The sequence below is a fragment of the Sphaeramia orbicularis genome, chromosome 24 (genome assembly GCF_902148855.1).
Source record: "Sphaeramia orbicularis chromosome 24, fSphaOr1.1, whole genome shotgun sequence".
Taxonomy (NCBI): domain Eukaryota; kingdom Metazoa; phylum Chordata; class Actinopteri; order Kurtiformes; family Apogonidae; genus Sphaeramia; species Sphaeramia orbicularis.
This window is the reverse complement of record NC_043979.1, coordinates 47,235,456-47,261,986: the sequence shown is the minus strand read 5'-3', so window position 1 is coordinate 47,261,986 and position 26,531 is coordinate 47,235,456. Positions and strand designations below refer to the sequence as shown.

General features: G+C 36.2%; 1 protein-coding gene across 1 annotated transcript in view; it reads left to right on the top strand.

Moving 5' to 3' along the window:
* Positions 1–26,531, top strand: part of LOC115414887 (collagen alpha-1(XII) chain-like) — a 108,660-nt gene that overhangs the window by 16,797 nt on the left and 65,332 nt on the right. The window contains 7 exon segments of the mRNA XM_030128248.1: positions 3,989–4,138; positions 6,395–6,514; positions 7,568–7,732; positions 9,699–9,845; positions 12,925–13,067; positions 17,943–18,072; positions 22,668–22,813. Of these exon segments, the coding sequence (XP_029984108.1) occupies positions 3,989–4,138; positions 6,395–6,514; positions 7,568–7,732; positions 9,699–9,845; positions 12,925–13,067; positions 17,943–18,072; positions 22,668–22,813 (1,001 nt within the window).

The window sequence follows — 26,531 nt, the reverse complement described above, 5'->3', positions numbered from 1 at the left end:
TATCAGCTCAGAGTCTGATCTGCAGACACATGACAAACCGTTTAACAGTCGACCCAGACTATTATAAATTAACCACTTGGACGCGTCTCCTCCATCAACGCCATGTCGTCATTAAGTCCATTATATGAGCAAAAGTATGAGGAAGCTTCACAATGACTCCCATATGTTACCAGTGTACTTCTCTGTAAATCACACATGTAAATCATATCTACATTTGTGCATAAATATATCAGTGTTACTGAGTCTATAAGAACAAATCATAGGAATGATCGTCCTTTTATGGTTCAGTTTAGGCTTTAGCAGCACCAGAGTTTTGGTAAATTCACAAAAAGTCTATGAAGATGGAATTAAAACAAGACTAGTCGTGTATTTCTGGCTCACAGCTGATGAGCTATCGGGAAGGCGTCATCGTTTTCTTCATCATCGTCGTTGTCTTCGTCGTCATCATTTTTGTCTTTGTCGTTTTTATTGTTGGCGTCTTTGACATCATTGTCTTTGTTGTCATAGTCTTTGTCGTCATCTTTGTCATCATCTTTGTCTTTGTTGTCATCGTCTTTGTCATCATCTTCGTCTTTGTCATCGTCTTTATAGTCATCTTTGTCATCATCTTCGTCTTTGTCATCGTCTTTATAGTCATCTTTGTCATCATCTTCGTCTTTGTCATCGTCTTTATAGTCATCTTTGTCATCATCTTCGTCTTTGTTATCATCTTCGTCTTAGTCGTCATCCTTGTCTTTGTCTTCGTCGTCATCATCTTTGTCTTTGTTGTCATCGTCTTTGTCATTATCTTTGTCTTTGTCGTCGTCGTCATGTTTGTCAGCAATTTCTTCAAACATCTTCTCTGAAACTACCGGTCGGATTCATTTTCAGTTTTATATGCATCTTCCTTGGGACGATGTCTACAAAGTTTGTTCACAGTTTTGAGAAATTTAGATTTTTGAATTTTTGCTAATTTTTTAAATATTAAAAATGTTCCTTTCCTTCTAACGGTCCATATTCCAATGGTTTATAACATGTAAATGGTTCCAGATATCAGTCTAGTTCCTATTGATCACTGATAGAAGTCATATATGGACTGTGATTGGATGAGTTGAGTTCTCCTCCAGTGAAAGTCCCGCCCACTTCTGTTGTTAGATTGACCTCCTTCATCCAGACCACAGAACTGGAACATAGAACATGACGCTAACGCTGACATACAAGGACACTGGAACTGTTTTTCTGTGTGTTTTGGTGCTCAGCTGCCTGTTGAAACATAGATTTTCCTCCAGATTGGGCTAAATTGGAGACACACTGTTGTCGTTAAACACTGCAGCTTCACATTGAAACCTAAATGAAACCTAAGGACTGGGATCCTAAAGACAGCTGGTCACCAAACATACAAACAGACGATGACGTTCGGACGTATATTCATGAGCTCCCAGAGGAGTCGGTGCACAGACTATATCTGTCATCAAGTCATGCAAGGAGATTTTCCCCTTTTTATGTCGACCCAAGCGGAAAAAAAACCTCTGCTAGCAATTATTTCATTATTTGCAGTTTTTTTTTTTTATGATGCAAAGCTGCCGTCGGGACGTATATGGCTCGGAAAGCGCAGCCCCCGAGGAGGCGCCGACCCTGGGCAGGAATTCTATGCGTAATAGGGAGCAGACCCAGTGACCTGGACCTGGACCTGTACCAGGGCATGGACCGGGACCTGGACCAGGACTGGGCCACAACTGGGATGCTCCACCGCTCAATGGGCTCGTTCAGACGCGGCGACAACACAAGCTTTAATCCCATTTAAGTCGTCATTTGAACACGTCCAAACACAACATTTAAGAGACAAATTAGCTGGTCCAACATTTCAACAGTTTCACCAGGAGTCTGTAGTTTGGGTTGAACTTGGACGCAGAGGTTTAGTTCAGCAGAACCACATTTGGGTTGTTTTTTTTTTTTTGTTTGTTTGTTTTGTTTTTTTTCCAGGGCTCCGAGTCTGATGAACGTTGCGTAGCTGTCAACACTAGGCTTAAAAGATGTGATTAAAAGCTACTGTAAAAGGAAAATGATTCTGCAGATGAGGATGTTTGTATTTTTGTATGGACAGAGTAGATGAAAGGCTGTTTTTAATATGACATTTAGAAAACATGACAAGAAAACAACAAAACACAGTGAAATATACATTTACCCATTATACAAATACTGCACGTAGAATAGAATAGAATAGAATAGAACAGAGTATAGAATAGAACAGCATAGAACAGTATAGAATAGAGTAGAACAGTGTAGAATAGAATAGAACAGTATAGAATACAGTAGAACCAATAGAATAGAACAGTGTAGAATAGAATATAGTAGAATAGACTATAACAGTATAGAATATAATGGAACAGTATAGAATAGAATAGAATAGAATAGAATAGAATAGAACAGAACAGAATAGAATAGAATGCAATACAATGGAATACAATAGAATACAATAGAACCGTGTAGATACAATAGAGTAGAACTGTATAGAATTGAGTAGAATACAATACAATACAATAGAATATAATAGAGTAGATTAGAGTAGAACAGTATAAAATAGAATAGAGTAGATCTTTATTGTCACTGTTACAGGAACATTGAACATCTGTTCATCAGCAAAAATACTTAAAGTGGAAAAAGACTGACCGCTAACTCTATACTACAGATAAAAGAAATATATATGTATATATATATATATATATATGTATATATATATATATATATATATATATATATATATATATATATATATATATATGACCAAACTGCCTTAAAACAACATATGTTCCAGATCTAACAGACCTCCTCCATCCATTACATCATCTGAGTTCATCTGAGTTCATACTCTACACATTGACTTTGAATTAGTTTGCATCCAGAATGAAATGTGACTTAGAAAATGTGATTTAAAGCCTTGGAAACAAGTGAATAACTGGATGCTGACTTCAATTTGTTGGTCAAAATGCTGTTCTCAACCTCCAAAATGTGAATTCTTGCAAAACTTTTGGAATGTTGGAGCCAAAATACGAGTGGATTTTATTTTACTCCATCTGTTCAAAGCCCTTTTAATGAACGAAAAAAAAAAAACACTGGAGTTATCATTCAGTGTTTTAAAGGTACCGAGTGAGGCTTTTCTTCAATGACACACTTGTGATTTTGGTATAAAATCAGATTTATTTCTCAACATTAAAGCACTGCAGGCGGGTTTTTTTTTTTTTTTTTGGGTTCAGGATGGACTGATTTATGTCGCTGTGGGTCCGGCGGTCGTCTGCTGCGGATTAGACTTGTCTTGAAGCTGCCTCTGTTCATGACATCTGTTTTTATCTGCCAGCGTCAGACGGACACATGAGCTGGTTGTTTACCGGTGCTGGTATAACTCAAACCGACTGCAGCCGAGTGTTCGTCTCCTCGCATCAGTTTAGCATCTGTTTCTGCAGGATGACGCTTATAAAAGAAAAAAAAACACATAACGGAGTGTACTTTCTCCTAACCTGTTTCCAATTGCATACGCAGGGTCTGGTTTTTTAAAGGCCGGGACTCGTCCTAAGTTCAGAGGACGAGCGGCCGTTTTTCAACCCTACAGGTGCCTGAAGCAGGAATGCGCTGCAATTTGGGGGAAACTGGAGGCGTCGTATATCAGTGTCAGAGGAGAAGACCACAGGGCTGCTTCACCGCTGGACGTAAAAACCCAAAACGACTGGAAAAGAGAGAAAAAAGCACAAAAAAAAGAAGAAAAACCCAGCCTGAGGACGCAGCAGTGAATCCACCAATGACAGCTGTTATACAACCTGTGACTGTGAATGATTTGTGTTATGTAATGCTGTGTGAAACAATCTGCTGTACAAACAGTTTCTACTTGTGCTCCCGTCTTCTATCCCATAATGCTCTGCTTCCCTTCCTCCTGCCTTTACACTCATGCTAACGTTAAAGCGGACGGTCACGGCGTCTCGCTTGTCCGTCTCACGGCCGGCTTTTGTCACCGCAGACACTCAGTGTAAGACCACCGCCAAGGCCGACATGGTGCTGCTGGTCGACGGCTCCTGGAGCATCGGACGCATCAACTTCAAAACCATCCGCAACTTCATCGCGCGGATGGTCAGCGTGTTCGACATCGGCCCCGACAGAGTCCAGATCGGTAACAGTTTGACCACGTCTGCACCACTTCAGTGCATTCACAGACAATAGTTCAGTGCATTCACAGCTGTTCGGGACGTTCATTCTAATCAGACAACGACAATGAATCCGTTTACATTCACACTAAAACAGAGCATCATCTGATTTGTGGAGTAATCACATTATTAGTGATCATTAATCTGGTTCATTAAACTGAGAATGGGATCCCTCAGGGGACCGTCTTAGGCCCCATCATTTATATGTTTACACTAATGAATTTTCAGATTTAGATCTACAGATGTACACCTGTTTACATCCACACTAATACTCTGATCATCATGAGATTACCATTGATCATAAATTTGTGTTTCATTAAACAGAGAATGGGATTCTTCAGGGTACCGTCTTAGGCCCCATCATTCTTATGTTTATCATGAACTTTCAGATGTAGGTCTACAGATGTACATCTGTTTACATCCACACTGATGCTCTGATCATTAACACATTATTATTGATCATAAATCTGTGTTTCATTAAACTGAGAATGGGACCCCTCAGGGTACCATCTTAGGCCCCATCATTTATATGTTTATGATGAACTTTCAGATGTAGGTCTACACATGTACATCTGTTTACATCCACACTAATACTCCAATCATCATCAGATTATTATTGATCATAAATCTGTGTTTCATCAAATGGAAAATGGGATGCCTCAGGGTACCGTGTTAGGTCCCATCATTCATATGTTTATATATAAATAAATTTTCAGATTTAGATCTACAGATGCATACTGATGACACTGAGCCCGTTTACATCCACACTAATACTCTGATCATTATGAGATTATTATTGATCATAAATCTGTATTTCATTAAATGGAGACTGGGATTCCTCTGGGAACCGTCCTAGGCCCCATCATTTACACGTTTACAATAATGAATTTTCAGATTTAGATGTACAGATATACACCCATTTACATCCACACTAATTCTCTAATCATTATCATATTTCTGGAGTTATCAGATTATTATTGATTATGTAAACTGTATAATCAGATCTGTTTTATCAGTTAGTTTAACAGCAGTAATCTGATTATTATGATAAATCAGATTAACACGCCTGGATTTCTCTTCAGTACTCCATGTTTTCCTGCATGTATACCCTCCTAACACCCAGCTGTGGGTTATCTGTTTTTTCACAGCTTTATATATAAAAAACACTAACAACTGTTTACCGCAAAGGACACAAATGCATCTGAAAAAACTGTTGTATCACGATGTTTCCAATATCGGCAAGTACTTAATTAAAAAAAGCCAAAACTTGTACTTTCCTGGGTCAAAGGAGGATACAGGTTAATCTGATTTATGTAGTTGTTTTTTTTTTTTTTACATCAGTGCATGTGTAAACGTAATTAAAACCATAGAAAATGGAAGTTACATAGTCAAACATGAGCAGAAGACAATAACAGGAAGTTTGATTCTACCGTCACTATGTTTATACGAACTCCAAAATAAATCCAGTAATGGACAGAAACGTCTAAACCAGAGTTTATGGATTATCGTATTTCTGAAGTGTAAGTAAACGCATCAGATCTGATTATTACAATTATCTGATTATAAGAGTTAGCATATTTTTACAGTCATGTAAACGGACCCATTTTCACTCCAGAAATTAGAGTACATTAGATAAACAATAGGTTAAAGATGTGTGAATGTGTATTATTCCCACATTTTCTATTACTTTCCAGTCTTTTAAAAGCTTTCAGACACAGTCCTTCTCTTCTGTTTCCAGTTACACTTTGAGAACATCCTCCATTATTTTTATATACACACAAAACTGCATAAATGTGCATATATATATATATATATATATATATATATATATATATATATATATATATATATATATATATATATATATATATAATACTTACACATATACATAAACCTACTGAAACCATCAACTTCAGCGATAATAAAATGACTCATCAAACAGTTCTTTTAATGTAATTTTACTCCTTTCACTTTCTTTAGGAAATAAATAAGTCAAAATTATAACTCATTACTGTTCATTTTTAATAGAGCATCTAATTAATCCATAACCTTCAATATTTACATGTTTTTAGAAGTTAAGTGTCTTCCATTTGTGCTGTTTCGTCCTCCTTTATGCTAAATATTATGTTTGTTTCTACATAAGGTTGAAATGTGCTGCGTGGCTGTGAAGGTTAGTGTGTGTGTTCCCAGTTTTCTCAGACTTCACTGTGCATTTCCTGCAGGTCTGGCTCAGTACAGCGGCGACCCAAAGACCGAGTGGCACCTGAACGCCCACCCGACCAAAGCGTCGCTGCTGAACGCCGTGGCCAACCTGCCGTACAAAGGAGGAAACACCATGACAGGTGAGGTACCGCACAGTCGAGGACACTCAGACATTCAGTGGAAACAAGCGAAAATAGTTACTCAGTGTATAAATTATAAAGATTTCTGAGGCAGTAATCCATTAACCAAAATTAATTGTGGTTTTTGTGATTTCCTGTTGCTGCATGCTCACATATGACAGGATGAAAAATAAAAAAATAACTGATCCAATTTTTGTCGAATATTGAAAAAAAGGAAGATTGTTTGTGATTTTTGCATCACAAATATGGTTAAAAACAGTTAAAATATGGCAGTTATTCAGTATTTGATATTTTTATTTGTAGCTCAAGTTGATGAAATACAAAAAAAAGTTAAATTAAATGATGAAAACCATTTTGACATGACTGTGGTACTGCACAGATTGTGCTTTAGCTGTTTAAATGACCTCTACGGGTGGAATACCAGAGGGTTAAATGAGTTTTCTCTCCTTCTGTTTGGGTTTGGATGAAAAACTAGTGACGACCGTGTCTGTATTTTAGATTATTTAGTCACCGGCGCTCTTCAAAAACAGTCCAGAAGTCTGTTGTAAGTCTCAGACATTGGCCTCCTTCAGCCTCAGCTCTGACAGATGGTGTCAGATCTGCTTGTTGATCTACAGTCGCATTGATTCGACTTCATTCTACATGTCAGAGTCTGGTGATGGACTGCTCCGTAGAGGAGGTTGTCAATGTCGCAGATGAAGTACATTCCATCAGAGCCAGAGTCATGGTGGAAAGATGGAGGAAAAAATGACAGACGGCATCATTTTTTTGACTCAAATGTGCCAAGACATACACGACTTCAACTAAATGAGATGCAGCTTTAATGTCATTGCACAAGTTCAAGTACTCCACAACAGCTCAGCCTGCGATTTGTGGTGGCGTAAATAATGAAAAGAAAGCACTGCTGTAATCAAATGATGTATAGATGTGTGTTTTCTGTGTCATTACTACACTTTATGGAAAAAATCCTTGATAATTCTGGTTCAGCGTGCACAAATATTGTCTGTTTTTGCTGAATACTTTGTAAAATCTGTTTTTTTTTCCTTCTTGCAGGATATGCTCTGAACTACATCCTGCAGAATAACTTCAAACCCAACGTGGGATTGCGTGAAGACTCCCGTAAAATCGGAGTCCTGATCACTGACGGAAAGTCTCAAGATGAAATTGTCTTCAGCTCGCAGAATCTGAGAGACAGCGGCATTGAACTCTACGCTATCGGTGAGTTTTCAGCGTATAAAAAAAACCTAAAAAAGTTCCGGTGTTTTCCTTCGTTTCTCCACTGGTTAAGCACATGAATTAAAAGCCAAGCACTTCGGAGGTTGTGTCATTCAGAACAACAAGCTCAGGTCTTTTTGAAAATATAATTATATTATTATTCTTAGGAAATAATTTCATTCTATTGGACATTTTAGTTCAGGTTCCACATTCAGACCAATATGACGTCAAGTGGGTCAGATCAGTAAAATAATAACAGAATTACCTTCAAATAATGACTGATACAAACTGTTGTCTATGTTTTAGAGTAAAAAAAAGTAAAATTAAATGATGATGTTGATGTTTAAATCTACAAACTCTTCTTTGAAAAAAAAATTCGGGAAATTTCTTAAGGACAATAAATGCAATTTTACCAGTATTCGACCTCAGTTTGTCATTTACACATGTACATTATAACTTACAGATCACAGTGGATCTACAAATACATAAAACATTTAGCAATTTTGAGAAATTTGAGAAACATTAACACAAATAACAGAAAAACAAAAAATAAAAAAAACAACAAATATGATCAAATTAGGCAATAACACGAACAAAATATGCACAAAAATGAGAGACATTAACACAATGATGTTGAAATCGCACTTATTTCTCTTAAGACATTTCAAGTTGTTCATATTTGTTCAGGTTGTTCATATATTTTGTTAAAGGATAGTTTGTAAATGTAAACATTTTCATGTAATTTTACAGAGAGGAAACATTTGTCGCTGTCATTATTTATAGGTTGACTACAAATTTTCTCTTCGTTTTTGTGCAACAAAAAAAATATTAACAAACTGTTCTTTCTCAAAAAATAGGTGAATAACCTGAAAAAGCTGAAATCGCTCAAAAAATAAGTGCAATTTTTACAATATTATGCCTCAACTTATCATTCATACATGTACGTGACACTCAGTGTTACACAAACATGTGGTAACAGGTAGAATACTAGAAGCACTCAGAGAGCGCAGACCTCCGCCAAGGCTGATCAGTGGCCCCCCCCCCGTGGGCCCCCCCACGCCAAGGAGGTTATGTTTTTGCCAGGGTTTGTTTGTTTGTCTGTTTGTCTGTTTGTCTGTCCGTTAGTGTGCAACATAACTCAAAAAGTTATGGATAGATTTTGATGAAATTTTCTGGTCTGCGCCCCCCCCACCCCCGATCACCACCAAAATTTAATCATTTCTTCCTTGTCCCATTTCCAACAAACCCTGAAAATTTCATCCAAATCTGTCCATAACTTTTTGAGTTATGTTGCACACTAACGGACAGACAAACAAACAAACCCTGGCAAAAACATAACCTCCTTGGCGGAGGTAATTATTAAAATTACATGTAATTTTCTTTAGACATTTCAGGTTGTTCATATTTGTTCATGTTATTCACATTTTATTGTTAAAGGATAGTTTGTCAATGTAAATATTTTCATAATGTAATGTTATTTTTTTCACATTAAACCAAGAAGAAATGTGTAGTTGTGATTATTTATAAATTATGTTATTTTTATGTGGAACCTGAACTAAAACCCCAGTGACTGTTAATATGTTCAGTGTTTTTGTTTATGGCTCAAGTTGGTGAAATACAAAAAAATGTAAAATAGTTAAAAACAAACCGTATGAAAAACATTTTGGCATTACTACAGCGCTGTGCAGATTATGGGCTTTAGTGGGTCAAAGGACACTTTAAGAAATATTTAACTTAAAGCCCATACTTTCCATATTTACGGTGATACCAGCTGAATATGAAATAAAATAGTATTTAAATATGGTTAAAACTTTATTGAACAGTTAAATACAGAAGGTGTTTTTTTCTGTTTTTCAGTTTATTAGATGTTCTACAGTCTGTGAAAACATGTCACAGTCCGATCCCTGAATCATCTCCTGTTTATCTGGACCTTCTTGTTTTCTCGTCCGATCGTCCGTTTCCTTCTCAGGTGTGAAAAACGCAGACGAGAATGAGCTGAGGTCGATCGCCTCCGACCCCGACGATATTCACATGTACAACGTCAACGACTTCCAGTTCCTGTTGGACATCGTGGACGACCTCACTGTCAACCTGTGCAACAGCGTCAAAGGCCCCGGTAAGAACAGAACTGACCTTTGACCTCTGCGGATGGTGTCACAGCCAACAGAACCAAATACATTCATGTAACCCTTAGGAGTCTGTGATAGAACTGTCCGTTTAATATAACCTTATACCCCATGGGTTCATCAACATGTGCAGAACCATCTAGAATAAAGACTCTTCTGTCCTGGAACACAGAGAGGAAATACTGGACCCTAAAGATGACGTTTAGAAGTGAAATCAGAATCAGAATCAGCTTTACTGGCCAAGTATGTGAACACATACAAGGAATTTGACTTCGGTTTTAACAGTGTTCACGACCTACAGTTCTGACATGAACCCAGAGCAACATGTGGACCGAGACACAATATAGACAAACAGTCCACTGGAGACAGAGACAGCAATGGGTGGAGATTTACACTGGGTTTACAATGGAATATGTGCAGAAAGTACAAATTAAAGTATTTATACAGTGGGTGGATATGTACAGGAATACAGTCGGTAAAAAAAAAAAAAAAAAAAAAAAAAAAAAAAAAAATATATATATATATATATATATATATATATATATATATATATATATATATATATATACATATATATATATATATATATATATATGTATTGTAGTGCAAATAGAGTTTTTTGCATAGTGCAAATTAGACAGTTTTATAAAGAGTGCAAAATATAGGTTTATAAGTTGGTGAATGAATTGGAATTGGGGGTACTGACACTGGATGGGTCATGAAATATTTTGTGAAAACACACCTTCACTAAACTGACACTAAAATGTGGAGATTACAGATTGATTCAACAATTAGTTTTCTTCACAAAAGTAGTATAACATATGAAAACTAGACAAACACTATATAAATCAACATTTCGTTTTTTTGTATGGTTTTGGAGTAAAATCGTTGTTTTTTCACTTCACTTTCATCAGATGTTAAACTGAGGTGAAATGACATTGAATGTTGACTATTATTTCTATAGGTTCAATTGGACTGGAGCCCACTGGATCTTAGCTCCGCCTCCTTAGGTCCACAACAAACCCCACCAGACCTTAGCTCCACTGTCTACAACTAGACAGAAAGTGAACACAGGCTATCACACAGGATGCAAATGACACCAAAGAACCAAAAAGAAGAAGGAGTGCATGACCACACAATGATGTAAACCAACCACAATGTTTGAACACATGGAAAAGAGTTTAAGTTTATTTCTATAATCTCATAAAGTTTTGTTACGAACATTTACAGTTGTTTTTCATAATAAATATGATCAAAATTTCAAGTTTTTTTGTGCTATAACACACAGTTCTAAGCATTTATTACATGTAATAGAGTTAATGTTTGGCCTGATATTAAAAGTTAAGTTCTTCCTGAAAATTGTCTTTGTAAAAAATACATTTTCCGACCCTTTTCTTGCAAAAACAACATGAATAAATCTGGGCCTGTTGTAATGGTGGTCTTTAAAGGGTTGATTATAACAGTGTTTTGTGTTTTATCTTGCAGCTGTCCATTAGTTAAGCTTAAAGTGTCAAAGTTCAGCCAGTTCAAAGCTGCTCAGTCCTACTTTTCCAACCATTGACATGTAGTCACCACCTGGCTTTTAAAACCTGCTCCAGTTAGGATGAATTGTTTCGGATCTGACTCCTTTTGCAGTAAATTTTGCACAAAATTTTCATGGCTCAATGTTTGCTGCTGCTGATGGCGGGCAAATCCTGCTGAGTCAGATTTACGCCTCTGAGTAATGACTAGTGTCCTGGAGGTGAGATGGAAACTTAGTGGCTTCACAAAGTTCAACTTTTCCGGAATTTCCCAAACCATAGTTATTAAGACGACCGTAAAAAAATGTTTTGTGGATTTGACTGCAGGCTTTGGGCTGCTTTAACAGGTGCTGGGGGGCGTCGACGTTTATGAAGTGCGGCATAAACCTTCAATCCGAGGAAAGTCATGAATATCTGCAATATTCCGCTTCCTCCAGACAGCTGCTAGCAACGACCAGATTATAGACGAGCGAACAAATGACAGAAATGAGAACAATGTTTTACCATGTTTTATGAGTCAAAGGAACTAAAATGCAAATGAACTGGGGAGAATTTTTACCCGATAAGACTCATAAATGGCATAAATTTCATTCTTTTAACCTGAAATTTGTGAACTTAAAATGCACAAAAATGAAAATACTGAAAAATCGTGCACTTTTCTTTAGCTTTCCTGCGGCTGTATGACCTGTGTGTGAAATGAACTTAAGGCTTCGCTTTCAATAAAATAGCATTTTCCTTAGTTTATTTAACAACAACAAAACACTTAGCTACTATCTAACTTAAATTCACATAAATATGGATATAAAATAAGTGTATATCCAGGACCTTACTTGAAATACATGGTAGTAAAACCCTGAAGGATAGTTTTGCCACGAAAAACACTGAAAGCTGTAATGTTCAGGGAAAATTATGGTCACTTTATTTTAATTAATTGAATATTATAGTATAATAATATCTCATCTTATTTTATCTTATCTTGTCTTATTTTATTTTATCTTATGTTATCATAACTTATCTTGTCTAATTTTATCTTATCTCTTCTTATTTTTGTCTTATCTTATTTTTATCTCATCTTATCTCCTCTTATTTTATCTTATCTTGTCTTATTTTATTTTATTTTATCGTATCTTGTCTTATTTTATCTTATGTTATCATAACTTATCTTATCTCATCTAATTTTATCTTATCTCTTCTTATTTTTGTCTTATCTTATTTTTATCTTATCTCCTCTTATTTTATATTATCTGATCTTATTTTTATCTTATCTTAAAACATGTGCAAATAAAACTCAAGCTTCTTCCACCCAATCACCCTGACTGAATCAAATGTCTCCGTTCTCACCCTCTGAAGGTGTGGATGTTGAGGTCGTAGGATCTTTTCGTCTGTAAATCAGTTTTAGGAGGAAACGCAGAGGTGATTTACAGCAGAGCTCAGGCTGAAGAGATGCCTGTTGTCACGGCGACCAGGGCAGATTTGTGGCGCCGGGGTTCACATGTGAAATACTTGACGTGTCGGATCAGATCCCATCCTCCTGTTTGTTGGCTTTCAGGCGGTGGACCGGAGACCGCCAGCGACCTGGTGACCTCCGAGGTGACCCCCTACTCCTTCAGGGCCAGTTGGACGCCCCCCGACGGCCCCGTGGAGAAGTACCGCCTCACCTACATGATCGCCAGCGGAGGACCCCTGAATGAGGTGAGGATGACCAGGAAGAAGATGAACCTTTAAACACGTCAGAGAGAACCAAACGAGGACAGGTTTTAGACAGACATCCTTTAGTTCAGGTTCCACATTCACACCAATATGATGTAAAACGGGTCAGAACCAGTCAAATAATGACAAAACAACTTATAAATAATGAAAAATATAAACTTTTCTCTATGTTTTAGAGTTAAAAAAAAAGTAAAATTACAGTGTAAAACTGTTTATTATTATTTAATAGGGACCATGCATATTTATGAACATTGCTGTATAAAAAATACACCCACGTAAATCTGCCAGAATTAGTAAAACTAGGACCAATGTCCCTGGAGCTTACCGGCCAAATTCAAAGCTTTGGGAAATGTATCCAGATCCATTTATTTTCCCCCAGTTCTGTGTATTTATTCTATTACAGAAATAGTCCATGTTTTGCTCATATTCCAATCAGATCTGGAAAAAATTCAAATTCACACTTGATATCATTGATACTGATTTACTGGATCAATCCACTTCCTATCTGTTATAATGGGGACATTTTTCAATGTCGCACCAAATCCAGCATCAGATCTGGACTGAAATAATTTCAATACCTTGTGTTGACATCATCATACAGAAGTTGTATACCAAGTTTGAAGTCAATTGGAGTTGTAGTTTCAGAGAAGAAGACGATTGAAATTTTTGTAGCGGACGACAGACGCTGCATGACGACAATAACTTACGGCCTGTTGGCCGGTAAGCTAAAAATGTACAGATTAATTGATTATTAAAATGATCGTTAGTTGCAGCCCCAATACAATATAATAGAATACAACACAATACAATCTAATACAATAGAATACAATGTAATACAATACAAAACAAAAGCATACCATACAATACAATAGAATACAGCACATTACAATAGAACTCAGTAGAACAGAATACAATACAACACTACAGAATACAATAGAATATAATCTAATTTAGCACATGTATGTTTAGGACTCATATGTACATATCAAGGTTATTATTGTTAACGAAAACTAACGAAATGACGAAAACTAGAATTGAAAAAACTTTTTCGTTAACTGACATAAATAAAAACTATAATTAAAAGAAAAAAACGATAACTAACTGAAACTTTATTGTGTGTTTACAAAACTAACTAAAATGGATAAAAATTATGGATAAAATTCCCTTCGTTTTTGTCTTTGTCAAAGTCGGATTGATGCGAAAGCTATTTATTTCGCTCTAGCAATTTTAGCTAGTGTCACCTTATGATATTTAAGGGTCCGTCACTTGTGTTCACTTGTGGTTTCCAGTCGTCTTCTGGTCCCCACTCTACCTGGAAACATGGAGACTAAAGCAGCAGAGTCCTGTCTGGGATTTATTTGAATATGACGACAGAGAAGAAGAGAAAAGAGACCACTGAACTCCAACTAATACTAAAACTAAACTAAAACTAAGCATTTAAAAAAAAAAAAAGAAAAAAAAAAGAAAACTAATTAAAACTAACTAAATTTGAGAAAAAAAAGTCAAAACTAAATAAAACTAAACTATAATGAAAACTTCAAAACCTTGGTACATATTGGAATCTGTAATGAAAGGACAGTGGACGAGGACAGAGCTGAATCCAAATATGGACATAAGTCTGGACACTGGAGCGTTTATCCTTGACTCAACTGCATATTTAGACAAATGTGCAGGTTCTCTGTTGTGAATACGACCTCTTCCTTCCAGACTCTTCCATAACTCCTCATAGACTTTTTTGCTTTAATGTGCCTCTTTATTTCTACCATCTGCCAACACTGGATGAGCCTGTGAATATCAAATAGCGTCTTGTTTACTTATTAATTTGCCACGGCTTAATGGGTAACAGATCGTCCTTTTGTTTGTTTGTGTTTGTTTATGTCTGTAAAACATAAAGCACTTAAAAGGTGAGCTTTACTACATCCTGGGAATTTAGATAATGACAGGTTGGACTGAAAAACAGGCTAATTGATAGTTAAATGACCTCCTGTTGTTCCATTCAGCTGATATGTGTCATCAAACTCTCACGCGCCAGCTTTCGACCCGGTCTTCATGATACCCGGGTCTGGCTTTGATTCGGGTTCCTTGGCCCTCAGGAGTTGAAATCTGGATCCCAGTCGCTCCGGTGAACCTGCGTTTAGTTTACACTTAACCTCCTGTCAGTGGCGTCTTAAAAAAAGGCAGCGCTGGGTCTTTTCCATCCTTTGTGCTTTTATTGGCCCTGGTGTGATTAGAACAGGACCGGTCTGAGATCCAGCAGAGTTTCCACTGAATCCACTTGAATTTCAACGGTTACAGACCTCACACCGGCTCTGCACGTGTTTACATTGGACAGCGGCGCTTGAAGAACGCATGATATACGATATTTATAGGATTAATATTTAGCTAAAGATTTTATCTCCGGTGATTTAAGGCAGGCGTTAAAATACGAGAAACTGAAGACAAGGAGAAAAAAAATGGATAAAAGTAGAAGCATCTGGAATGTAGACATAATGGAAAAATATGCCCTGTATGTTTTTTAGAAGGTGGAAAAAGATGAACATGGTTTCAGAGTAAAACTATTAGTGATCAGATATCTTAATATTAGGATTATTGGGGACAGAATCAGTCCTTTTACTGAATAAAAGTCAGAAATAAAAGATCCACTATATGGACAAAAGTATGTGGACACGTTGAGTTCAGGTGTTTGTTTTTATAACAAAACAATAATGACTAATATCAGAATATAGTTTTATATTATGGGATAAATAACATTTCATTGGTTAGTTTGGTTTAAATTGTTATCTTTCTTTCCAAAACGCCTCAGAGATGGTTTGGACTTAATTTCTCTCAACACTGATAGGTTGTTTTTTTTATATATATATGATACTATGATTTTAAATGTTCTTCCTCTAAATTTCTTTAATATTTTTCTTGCTCTGACTGTAAGTAATAATTTTCTACCACAACTAACCATCTAATTTCATCACATCTCACTGAGGAAGAAAAATCTAGCATTAAACTTTAAGGAAAACCATAGTCATGGATGAAAAAGAAACAAAAACAAAATCAATGTTGAGAAAAATTCTGTCATTAGTCATTACTGTTTTGTATCCCAGACCCCTGTTAGAAAAGAAACACCTGAATTCAACATGTCCACATACTTTTGGCCATATAACGTATATTCCTGCGTCAGAAAGTGGATGATTTTCCCAAATATCTGTTACTTTAAATTACTAGCAAAGACACAACCAGCTGATAAAGGATGAAACATGTTACTCTGAAGTATCTGCAGCGTATTTATATTATTTATCACTGAAAAGTAAATGAGAGATCTAATCTAGTCTAGTCTAATCTAATCTAGTCTAATTTACTCTGATCTAGTCTAATCTGGTGTAATCTAACCTAATTAAATCTGATCAAGTCTAATCTGGTCTAATCTAACCTAATTAAATCTGATCTAGTCTAATCTAATATAGTCTAGTCTAATCTAATATAATCTAATTTAATCTAATCTAGTCTAATTTAATCTGATCTAGTCTAGTTTAATTTAATCTGATTTTGTGTAGTCTAATCTAATATAGTTTAGTCTAATCTAATCTAGTCTAATCTAATATGGTTTAGTCTAATCTAATATAGTCTAATTTAATCTGATGTAGTCTAATCTAGTCCAATTTAATGTGATCTAGTCTAATGTGGTCTAATCTAGTCTAGTTTAATTTAATCTGATTTTGTCTAATCTAATGTAGTTTAGTTTTATCTAATCCAGTCTAATCTAATATGGTTTATTCTAATCTAAAATGTTCTAATTGAATCTGTTGTAGTCTAATCTAGTCTAATTTAATGTGATCTAGTCTAATCTGGTCTAATTTAATCTGATTTTGTCTAATCTAATCTAATATAGTTTAGTCTAATCTAATCTAGTCTAATATGGTTTAGTCTAATCTAATATAGTCTAATTTAATCTGATTTTGTCTAATCTAGTCTAATTTAATCTGATTTTGTCTAATCTAATCTAATATAGTTTAGTCTAATGTAATCTAGTCTAATATGGTTTAGTCTAATCTAATATAGTCTAATTTAATCTGATTTTGTCTAATCTAGTCTAATTTAATCTGATCTAGTCTAATCTAATCTAATATAGTTTAGTCCAATTTAATCTAGTCTAATCTAATATAGTCTAATTTAATCCGATGTAGTCTAGTCTAATCTAAACTATAAATTCCTTAGTTGTAAATGTACTTGTGTGATTGTGTGACTTTAATACCAGACAGATCCAGGTTGAACTGCAGCCGTTCTGTTGTACAAACCCACTGAACACACACACACCCTTTAACTGAACACACACACACACACACACACACACACACACACACACACACACACACACCCTTTTACTGAACACACACAGACCCTTTAACTGAACACAAATCCACAAACTGTATGTCATATGTTTGTTTGTCATTTGTTTGTGGGTTTGATTCGAAGCCCAACAGTTCAGGAATGTGATGCTGTTTGTCCTCGGTGAAGACTTTCCCACCGCGCTGCGTTCACTGTTTTCATACTAACTCAGAACCTGGACCGACACCAGACACTAATGGACTGATCCTGACGGACCCATCTGAAAGTTTGAAAAGTGCTCCCACGGGTCTGTAGGTCCAATCTAAAGACATCAAGTCTGTTTGAGGATAAACATCTGCAAACACTCAATACATCAGCTGAGGTTCTGTAAGTTTAGCACATGTTTAAAGGGTTAGAACGGAAAAGGTCTTAAAACCAGGATGAATGGTGGACCCTGAACTAAACTGACCCCTCTGATCTTCTGTGTTGGTGAACCCTCAGTGTACCGCTCCGTGACCTGTTGTGTTTGTTGTGTTCCAGGTTCTGGTGGACGGGGAGGTTCCCACCATCGTCCTGGAGAAGCTGGACCCACTGACCCAGTACGTGGTCAACGTTTACTCCCTGATCGGAGAGGAGAGCAGCGAACCCCTGACGGGCACCGAGACCACCCGTAAGTTCCTCTGTAGTCCACTTCCTGTAGATCAGACCCCTTCAATGACCAGCCCAGAACCGAACCATGAGTGGGTCGAACCAGAACCGCAGAGGGCAACTCCATTCACAACATTTCAGAAATTCCTACATTGTTTCAGACCATGAATGCAACACTCTGTGTAATGTGGTAACAGTCTACCCACAATGCAGTGCATTGTTATGATGCGGACAAAAGAAGAGCAGATACTGAAACGTCTGAAACATCCTTTTCAACACTGAAATATAAAACTGATGATGAAAAGCATCAGTTTAACCCAGACTGGATGAATATATGTTTACTCTACTGTCAAGTTCAACCAGAGTCAGAATCAGAATAAGAGTCAGAGTCAGAATCAGAATAAGAGTCAGAGTCAGAATCAGAATAAGAGTCAGAGTCAGAGTCAGAGTCAGAATCAGAATAAGAGTTAGAATCAGAGGCAGAATAAGAGTCAAAGTCAAAATAAAAGTCAGAATAGGAGTCAGAACAAGAATTTGAGTCAGAATAAGAGTCAGAATAAGTCAGAATAAGAATTAGAAGCACATTCGGAGTTGTATTTTTAAAATTTTTAATTAATCTGTTTTTTAAATTTATTTTTGGATTTTTAATTTTTTTTTTTTTTATTTTATGTGACATTTTGACCAGACGCCACTGGGGTTGTGATTGTGTGTTTTTTTTTATTTATTTATTTGCTGTATTTTATTTTATTTTTTATTTTTTTTTGGGGGGGGGGTTGTGATTAAAGAGGAGCATCAAAGCCTGATGGCGTCCTCGCTCTGATGGCGTCCTCACTCTGATGGGAAACAGTTTTTTTTTTGTTTTTCCTCCATATGTTTAGTGACATAAACAGGCTGATTTCTCTGCTCATTATCCTCTTTCACACTGGCCTGTGGAACTCGTTTACTCCATTTTCGTCTGTTTATGCACCATCTGATCTGAGGCGATAAAGTGCTGAATACAAACACCGTCCCATGATGCAATGCTGTGAGCTGATTCCTGGTTGCGGTGTGCAGACTGCTGCCTGTATATAGGACCTAAATAAACTCATATTATTTAACAGCGTGTTAACGGTGCAGCTTTAGTGCTTTTATTCTTCCCTTTAGAACCTAACATCTCCTTTATTTGATCATAAATGTGTCATTAAACCATAACTGTTGTTTTGTTGTCGTCCTCTTGGGTATGGTGGCTGTGGTTTCCTTTAAACTAACACTCAGCTGGGTCAGAAAGTCGCTGTGAAACTCTGTCTGCACTTTGTCAGCATTAAGCCTTTTAAGTCTTAGTGCAGGAGTGTCCAACAAAAGGCCCGTGGGCCAAAACTGGCCCCCCCAAAGGGGTCCAATCCGGCCCTGCTGTCCAAAAATTACACTGAAGTTATTAACAGTGATCTGGTTTTAGTCCAGGTTCCACATTCAGACCAGTATGATCAGACCAGTAAAATAATAACAGAATAACCGTAAATAATGACAAGTCCACATTTTTGTCTTTAAGTGTAAAAAAATAAAATTACTTGAAAATGTAACAAACAACCATGAACGACATGAAATGTCTAAAGAAAAATCAGAGTAATTTTAAGAATATTTTGTCTGTTATTAAATGTTTTGTGTATTTGTAGATCCACTGTGATCTGTATGTTATAACGTACATATATAAATGATAAACTGAGGCAGAATATTAATAAAATTACACTAATTTTTCTTCATAAATGTCAGTTTCTTCATGGTTGTTCATGTTGTTCACATTTTTTAAAGGATATTTTGTAAATGTAAATGTTTTCATAATGTACTTTTTTGCAACTTCATGCAGGATGAATTTGGGAAGTGCAAAAATTACATTCAATATATCAACAGTTAATGATGTCAAAATCATTTTAGTTCAGGTTCCACATTCAGACCAATATGAGCTAAAGTAAAATAGTAACAGAATAACCCATAAATAATGACAACTGCAAATTTTCTTCTTGATTTAATGCAGTGTTTTTCAACTGAGGGGACACCTGGAATTAAAATAGGGTCACCCAGAATTTCTAGTAATTGATACATTTTTTTTTTTTTTAATTACTAATTAAACAATATATGGTGAGTTGAGAGAGACAATCACAATACATAGAAGACATGACAAACTGTGAAGCTGAAACTGAAGCACTGTGGTACTGTTTGTCTTTCAAATCCATAGTAATATACATTATATAGACTAAATGTCGTCTAAAATTGATGTTTATTTGCAACATAGTATAGAAAACTGTTACATGATCAAAAACAAATTAATTTTAGCTAAAAAAAAAAAAAAGGCTCAGTTTTGAATGTCTGGGGGTCAAGAGATTAAAAAGGTTGGAACCACTGATCTGATGTGAAAAAATAACATTAAATTATGAAAATATTTACATTTCCAAACTATCCTTTAACAATAAAATGTGAATAAGCTGAACAAATATGAACAACTTGAAATATGTAGAGAAAAATTAGTGCAATTTTACCAATATTCTGTCTGTTACTAAATGTTTTGTGTGTTTGATCCACTGTGATCTGTAAATTGTGTTCATAATAAGCTGAGATATAATAGAGTAGAAATTAAACTCAAAAAACTTTAACAATATTCTGCCTGTTATTAAATGTTTGTGTAACATTGTGTGTAATGTATATGTATAAAGGATAAGTTGAGCCATAATACTGTTAAAATTGCACTTATTTTTCTTTAGAAATGCCAGTTTTTTCAGGTTATTCACATGTTTTTGTGGAAGGATAGGTTTTTAAAAAAACATATTTTCATAATTTAATGTTTTTTCCACTAAAACAAAGATAAATATTTATAGTTGTCATTATTTACATGTTATTTTGTTATTATTTTACTGGTCTGACCCACTTTAGATCTTATTGGAACCTGAACTACATGAGTTTTAACACCTCTGATGTGGTTTTTAGGGGTGATGTTCACTGCGGTTCTGCTGGTAAAACTTCCAGGACATTCAACTCTTTTACAAATCCAACAGTTTACAGGTTTCCTCATAGAAAATGCCTGTGAGTTCACCTCAGAGGACAGTGGTTGTTTATCCAGTCTGGGTTCTCCAGTCCAGTCCAGGGTCTAAACAGCGGCCTGTTAACTTGTCAAATCCAGTAAAAACCTTCTGCGTCTGAAAACCGTGTGAAAAAACCCATGAAAACCTTGAACGCCTCCTGTGTGTACTGAAGCACATGTTGGTGAGGATCGAACATCAGCAAAATGAAGACCAGGCTTCAGAGAAAAAGTAAATAAATAAAGTGAAATGAAGACATGGCGGTCTGATTAAACAGACGTTCAGATGATGGTGTCGCTCACAGAAAAACACCTTTGATTTGGTCAGTTTGGGATTAGAGTCAAATGCACCACAACAGAACAGATCTGGAACCAATCTGGAAGAAGTATGGAAGAAATATGGTCATTTACAAAAAGAGTAGAATAGAAGAGAAGAGAATAGAGTAACAGAGCAGAACAGAACACAATAGAATAGAATAGAGGCTAATGACGTTCATTTTGTCTTCTGTTAGTGTAATTATACTTTTTTTTTTCTTTTGTTCAGACAAGGTATAGTTTTTATAAATGGAAAAGAATAGAAAAGAATAGAACAGAATACAATAGAATAGAATAGAACACAATGTAATAGAGCAGACCAGAATAGAACAAACATAATAAAATAGAGCAGAATAAAATAGAATTGAACAGAACAACACAATAGAATAGAATAGAACAGAACACAGTAGAACTGAACAGTACAGAACACAATAGAATAAAATAGAAAAGAACAGAACACAATACAATACTACTCCGGTCAGTGCAACAAAATTAATTTAAAAAGAAACAAAAAACAATACTCAAGAAAATAAGAACTGAGCAAATATAAAATGACAAAAATTAAAGACAAGATCAGAAAATAGAATTTGAAACTGTACAAACAGTAAAATAGAACAGAACTAAAAGTAGAATATAAATAAAAATAGACAAAATATGAATAGACACAATATTAACAATATTAACAGTATGTATATATATCTACGAACTCACGTCTATTCAAATATTACATTCATGCTTGGATGTCAGCCCTGCGATGAACTGGTGAAGTGTCCAGGATGTACCCCGCCTTTGCCTGTAAGTAGCTGGAATAGGCTCCAAGCCCAAGACCCCCGTGACCCTAGTGAAGATAAAAGCAGGTTCAGAAAATGAATGAATGAATGAATGCTTGGACAAATATAAATATTGCATTGTTGTTGCACGACTTAATGCACATAATTCACATCATTCAACAGGTGGAATTCACTGAAAACTCCACTGACAAACAGAAACAATGTTGAATCATCTGCATAGATACACACTGTCATACTGAGTATAAATGTGTGTGTAGATACACACTGTCATACTGAGTATAAATGTCCATTTATATGAAAAAAGCCTTAATGCAAAAGTATTCTGATTCCCAAAAGATTACAAACTTCAGCTGGTGATATGAGTACCTGCTTTGACCCAGACTGTCCACTTTTTAATCAGTATTACATGGTTGGATTTCTGTGGTTTGATATGTTTGTAAACCTGGTGGTTTTTATTCTCAGTGCCGTTGGCTGCACCGACGAACATGAACGTTTACGATGAGACGATGAGCACCATGAGGGTGAGCTGGGAAACGGCAGAAGGAGCCACCGGATACATGATATTGTACCGACCGATCAACGGCACCGAGCCCAAGGACGACAAAGAGGTACCGTCTATCAACCCGTCTGTTTGGATCACTACAAACTATTTACCTGTGTTTTTATTCACTTTATTCTGTGCCTCATCACAGATCAGCCACATTTTTTTTTACATAAGTGTCGTAGCATTACCATTTTAACCTCCTGGCAATCAGTAAGTAAACATTTTTGCCATTTTACATTAAATAATTGCCTTAATTGGAAAAATGATGCCACAGTTTTTTCAGATACATTTTTTAGTTTTTTTTAAAATTATAATGTCCTTTTCAGTGGACATTATGTAATTTTTTATCTTAAAGCTGTGAAACTCTTGTCCGCTACAGAGGACAAAAATGCATTGCTGGGTCTCAGGAGGATATTAACTATATGGACAAAAGTATTCGGACACATGATAAATATCATTGCATTGGTTAGTTCGGTTTAAATTGTTATCTTTGCTTCTAAAATGACTCAGACATGGGTTGGACTGAATTCCACAATATGGTGGCAGCTGAGGTGGCTCGGGCATCTGTTTCGGATGCCTCCTGGACGCCTCCCTGGGGAGGTGTTCCGGGCATGTCCTGCCGAGAGGAGGCCCCGGGGAAGACCGAGGGCACGTCAGAGAGACTATGTCTCTGGGCTGGCCTGGGAACACCTCGGGGTCCCCTGGAGGAGGTGTCTGGGGAGGGGGAAGTCTGGGTGTTCCGGCCCCAGATAAGCAGAAGATAATGGATGGATGGATGTTGTGAAATGACGTATCGCGATATATTGCAGAACCGATATTTTCGGACACCCCTGCTGGTTTGTGCAGGTGGATGTGTTGATACGTCCTGTTGTGAAATACGACTGTGAACAGACGCTAATTAATCGCTGACCTCCGCTAATGTTACGTCATGTTTTGTGCAGTTTAGTATCACACACATGTTCAGACACACTTAAACATGAGAAAACACACACAGGGGCCACACATGCACACACACACACACACACACACACACAGCCCTTCATTTGTGTGCTCAGCATTTCCACTTGGCTGTTATGAGATGGGACTGGGGGCTCAGGGCGCCTTACAGTTTCCAGATGTCGGTTCGATATGAGCGCAGGAAGTGGACTTTAGCGGCTGGGCTGAGCTCAGGCCTTCAGAAAGCAGAGCCCGCAGACACACTCTGGGGTCATGGGAAGGATTAGCTCATGGCCTGAAGTCATCAGGATGAGACGCAGCCAACAGATGGAGGTGTTCTCCTACACGTGGACGAATTAAAGGCGTGTAAAAGGATGAGGGGTCTGGACCTGAAAACATGCACCTGAGCAGGAAGAACGCACTTCAGTTCAGCCCAGTATGATCTGAAGTAGGACGCACCAGTAAAATAATGTTCTGTATTTATGAATTTAACCTTTATTTAACCAGATAAGTCCTTTAAAAAACAGTCTTATATACAAAAAACACCTGGCATCACATAACGGCTTAAAAATAACAAATAACAAAAAACACAAGGTGACTAAAATAAAAAAAAAAATAGGACCAAGGCTCCTGTAGTCCAACAGCATATTTAAAGACATTAACTGACCTTTGTTTGACCTTTCAAGATCATCTGAGGTCAAAGGTCATGTCATCAGTATTGATACTAGTATATTTCATTGTTTTGCACATGCTGGTCATTTTGAACTCAGACTTTGAACACAGAATACAATAGACTTTATTTGCCTTTTGCGCAGATGCATTGCAGTACAGGTACACTGGAATTCTTGTGCGTTTCCCTGAGTCACGAAATCCAAAGAAAAAAAGACGTGAACAAAAACAGAAAAAAAACATAAACACAGCTACAACATATAAAAACGGTTATTGCGCAGACAAACACAAATACACACTTGTAAAATAGAGTACTGATCAGACAAAAATAAATAAATAAAAGTACAGGATGGTAAAAACAACTTATTCCAAATTTGAATTAAAGTACTGGGAGGTAGAGCAGGTTATTGCACATTCCAGAAAATTTCGAAAAACTTCTTGTAGAACGGACTTTTGTCGTGTTTCTTTTCATCTTGTGCTTGTACATGTTTATACATGTACATGGATAGCCAAAATCTGCGGTCTGAGTTTGACCTTTTAAGGTCACTCAAGGTCAAAGGTCACAGCACCACATAAAAGCCCATATGTGACTTCCTATCTATTGTCAATAGTAATTAAATCGTTATGTTCAACTGTTTTGAAGTTAATGCACTTTGAAATGTCTCCTTCGATAAACCAATGGGGATTTTGAAATTTTCAAAAATTCATAAAAAATCCAAAAACCTATATTTCTCAATTCTTTGAATAATCTTGGTAGACCTTACCCCAAATATATTCCACAATAAATATCAAGACATTCTGACTGACAGTTTCAGAGAAGATTATGGAAAAATTGTTTACAGACAATGGACGGACGACTGCTGATACCAAAAGTCCATCAGACCTTAAAACAGGTGTCAAACATACGGCCCATGGACCATAACTGGGCCACCAATAAGTCCAATTCAGTCCATGGGATGAATTTGTGAAATGCAAAAATTACACCTGTATTATTGACATTAACAATCAAGGATGTTTTTAGTTCAGGTTCCACATTCAATCTGAAGTGGGTCAGAACCAGTAAAATACTAGAATAGAATAGAATAGAATAGAATAGAATAGAATAGAATAGAATAGAATAGAATAGAATAGAATAGAATATCAAAATAATTAATCTATAAATATTGACAACTCATAAACATTTCCACATGTACATTGTAACATACAGATCACAGTGGATCTACAAATACGCCAAACATATAGTAACAGACAGAATATTGATCAAATCAAATCCAATTTTATTTATATAGCGCCAAATCATAACAAAAGTTTTCTCATGACACTTTACATATAGAGTTGGTCAAAATCAGACTCTAAGCCAATTTACAGAATACAGAATAGAATATTGATACAGTTACACTTTGTTTTGTTAAATTATTAAAGTACATTTTTAATTACATTTTTAAAATTAAATTAAGATCCTTTATTGTCAGTATATCGTACATTTTTTTAACCACACACTGACATTTAACCTCTGCTTTTAACCCATCTCTAGAACATGAAGGAACATAACACACACTGCAGACTGGGAGCAGAGGGCTGGCCATAGCAGGTGCACAGGGAGCAAATGGGGGGGTTAAGTGCCTTGCTCAAGGGCACATCAGCCAACAACTTTTTCTGCCAGTCCGTGGAATCGAACTGGCGACCCTTTGGTCACAAGCAGACTCTCCAGCCGGTGATATTTTGGAAATATAAACATTTTCACATAATTTTCGTTTTTTTACACTAAACGAAAGAGAAAAATGTTGTATTTGTTATTATTTATAGATTATTCTGATGGTATTAATTAGTCTGACCCACTTCACATTGAATGTGGAAGCTGAACTTACATGACTTGAACATCCTTGTTTGTTAATATCTTCAGTATTATTTCACACATTCCTCCCATTGGCCTGGATTGGACTCTTTGGTGACAACTACAAACTATCCTTTAAAAAAATGTGGATAACATGAACAACCATGAACTGACATTTATTAAGATGAATAAGTGTAATTTTACCAATATTCTGCCTCAGTTTATCATTTCCACATGTTCATTATAACGTACAGATCACAGTGGATCTACAAATACACCAAACATTTAATAACAGGCAGAATATTGGTACAATTACACTAATTTTTCTAGGTTTTTTTTTTCT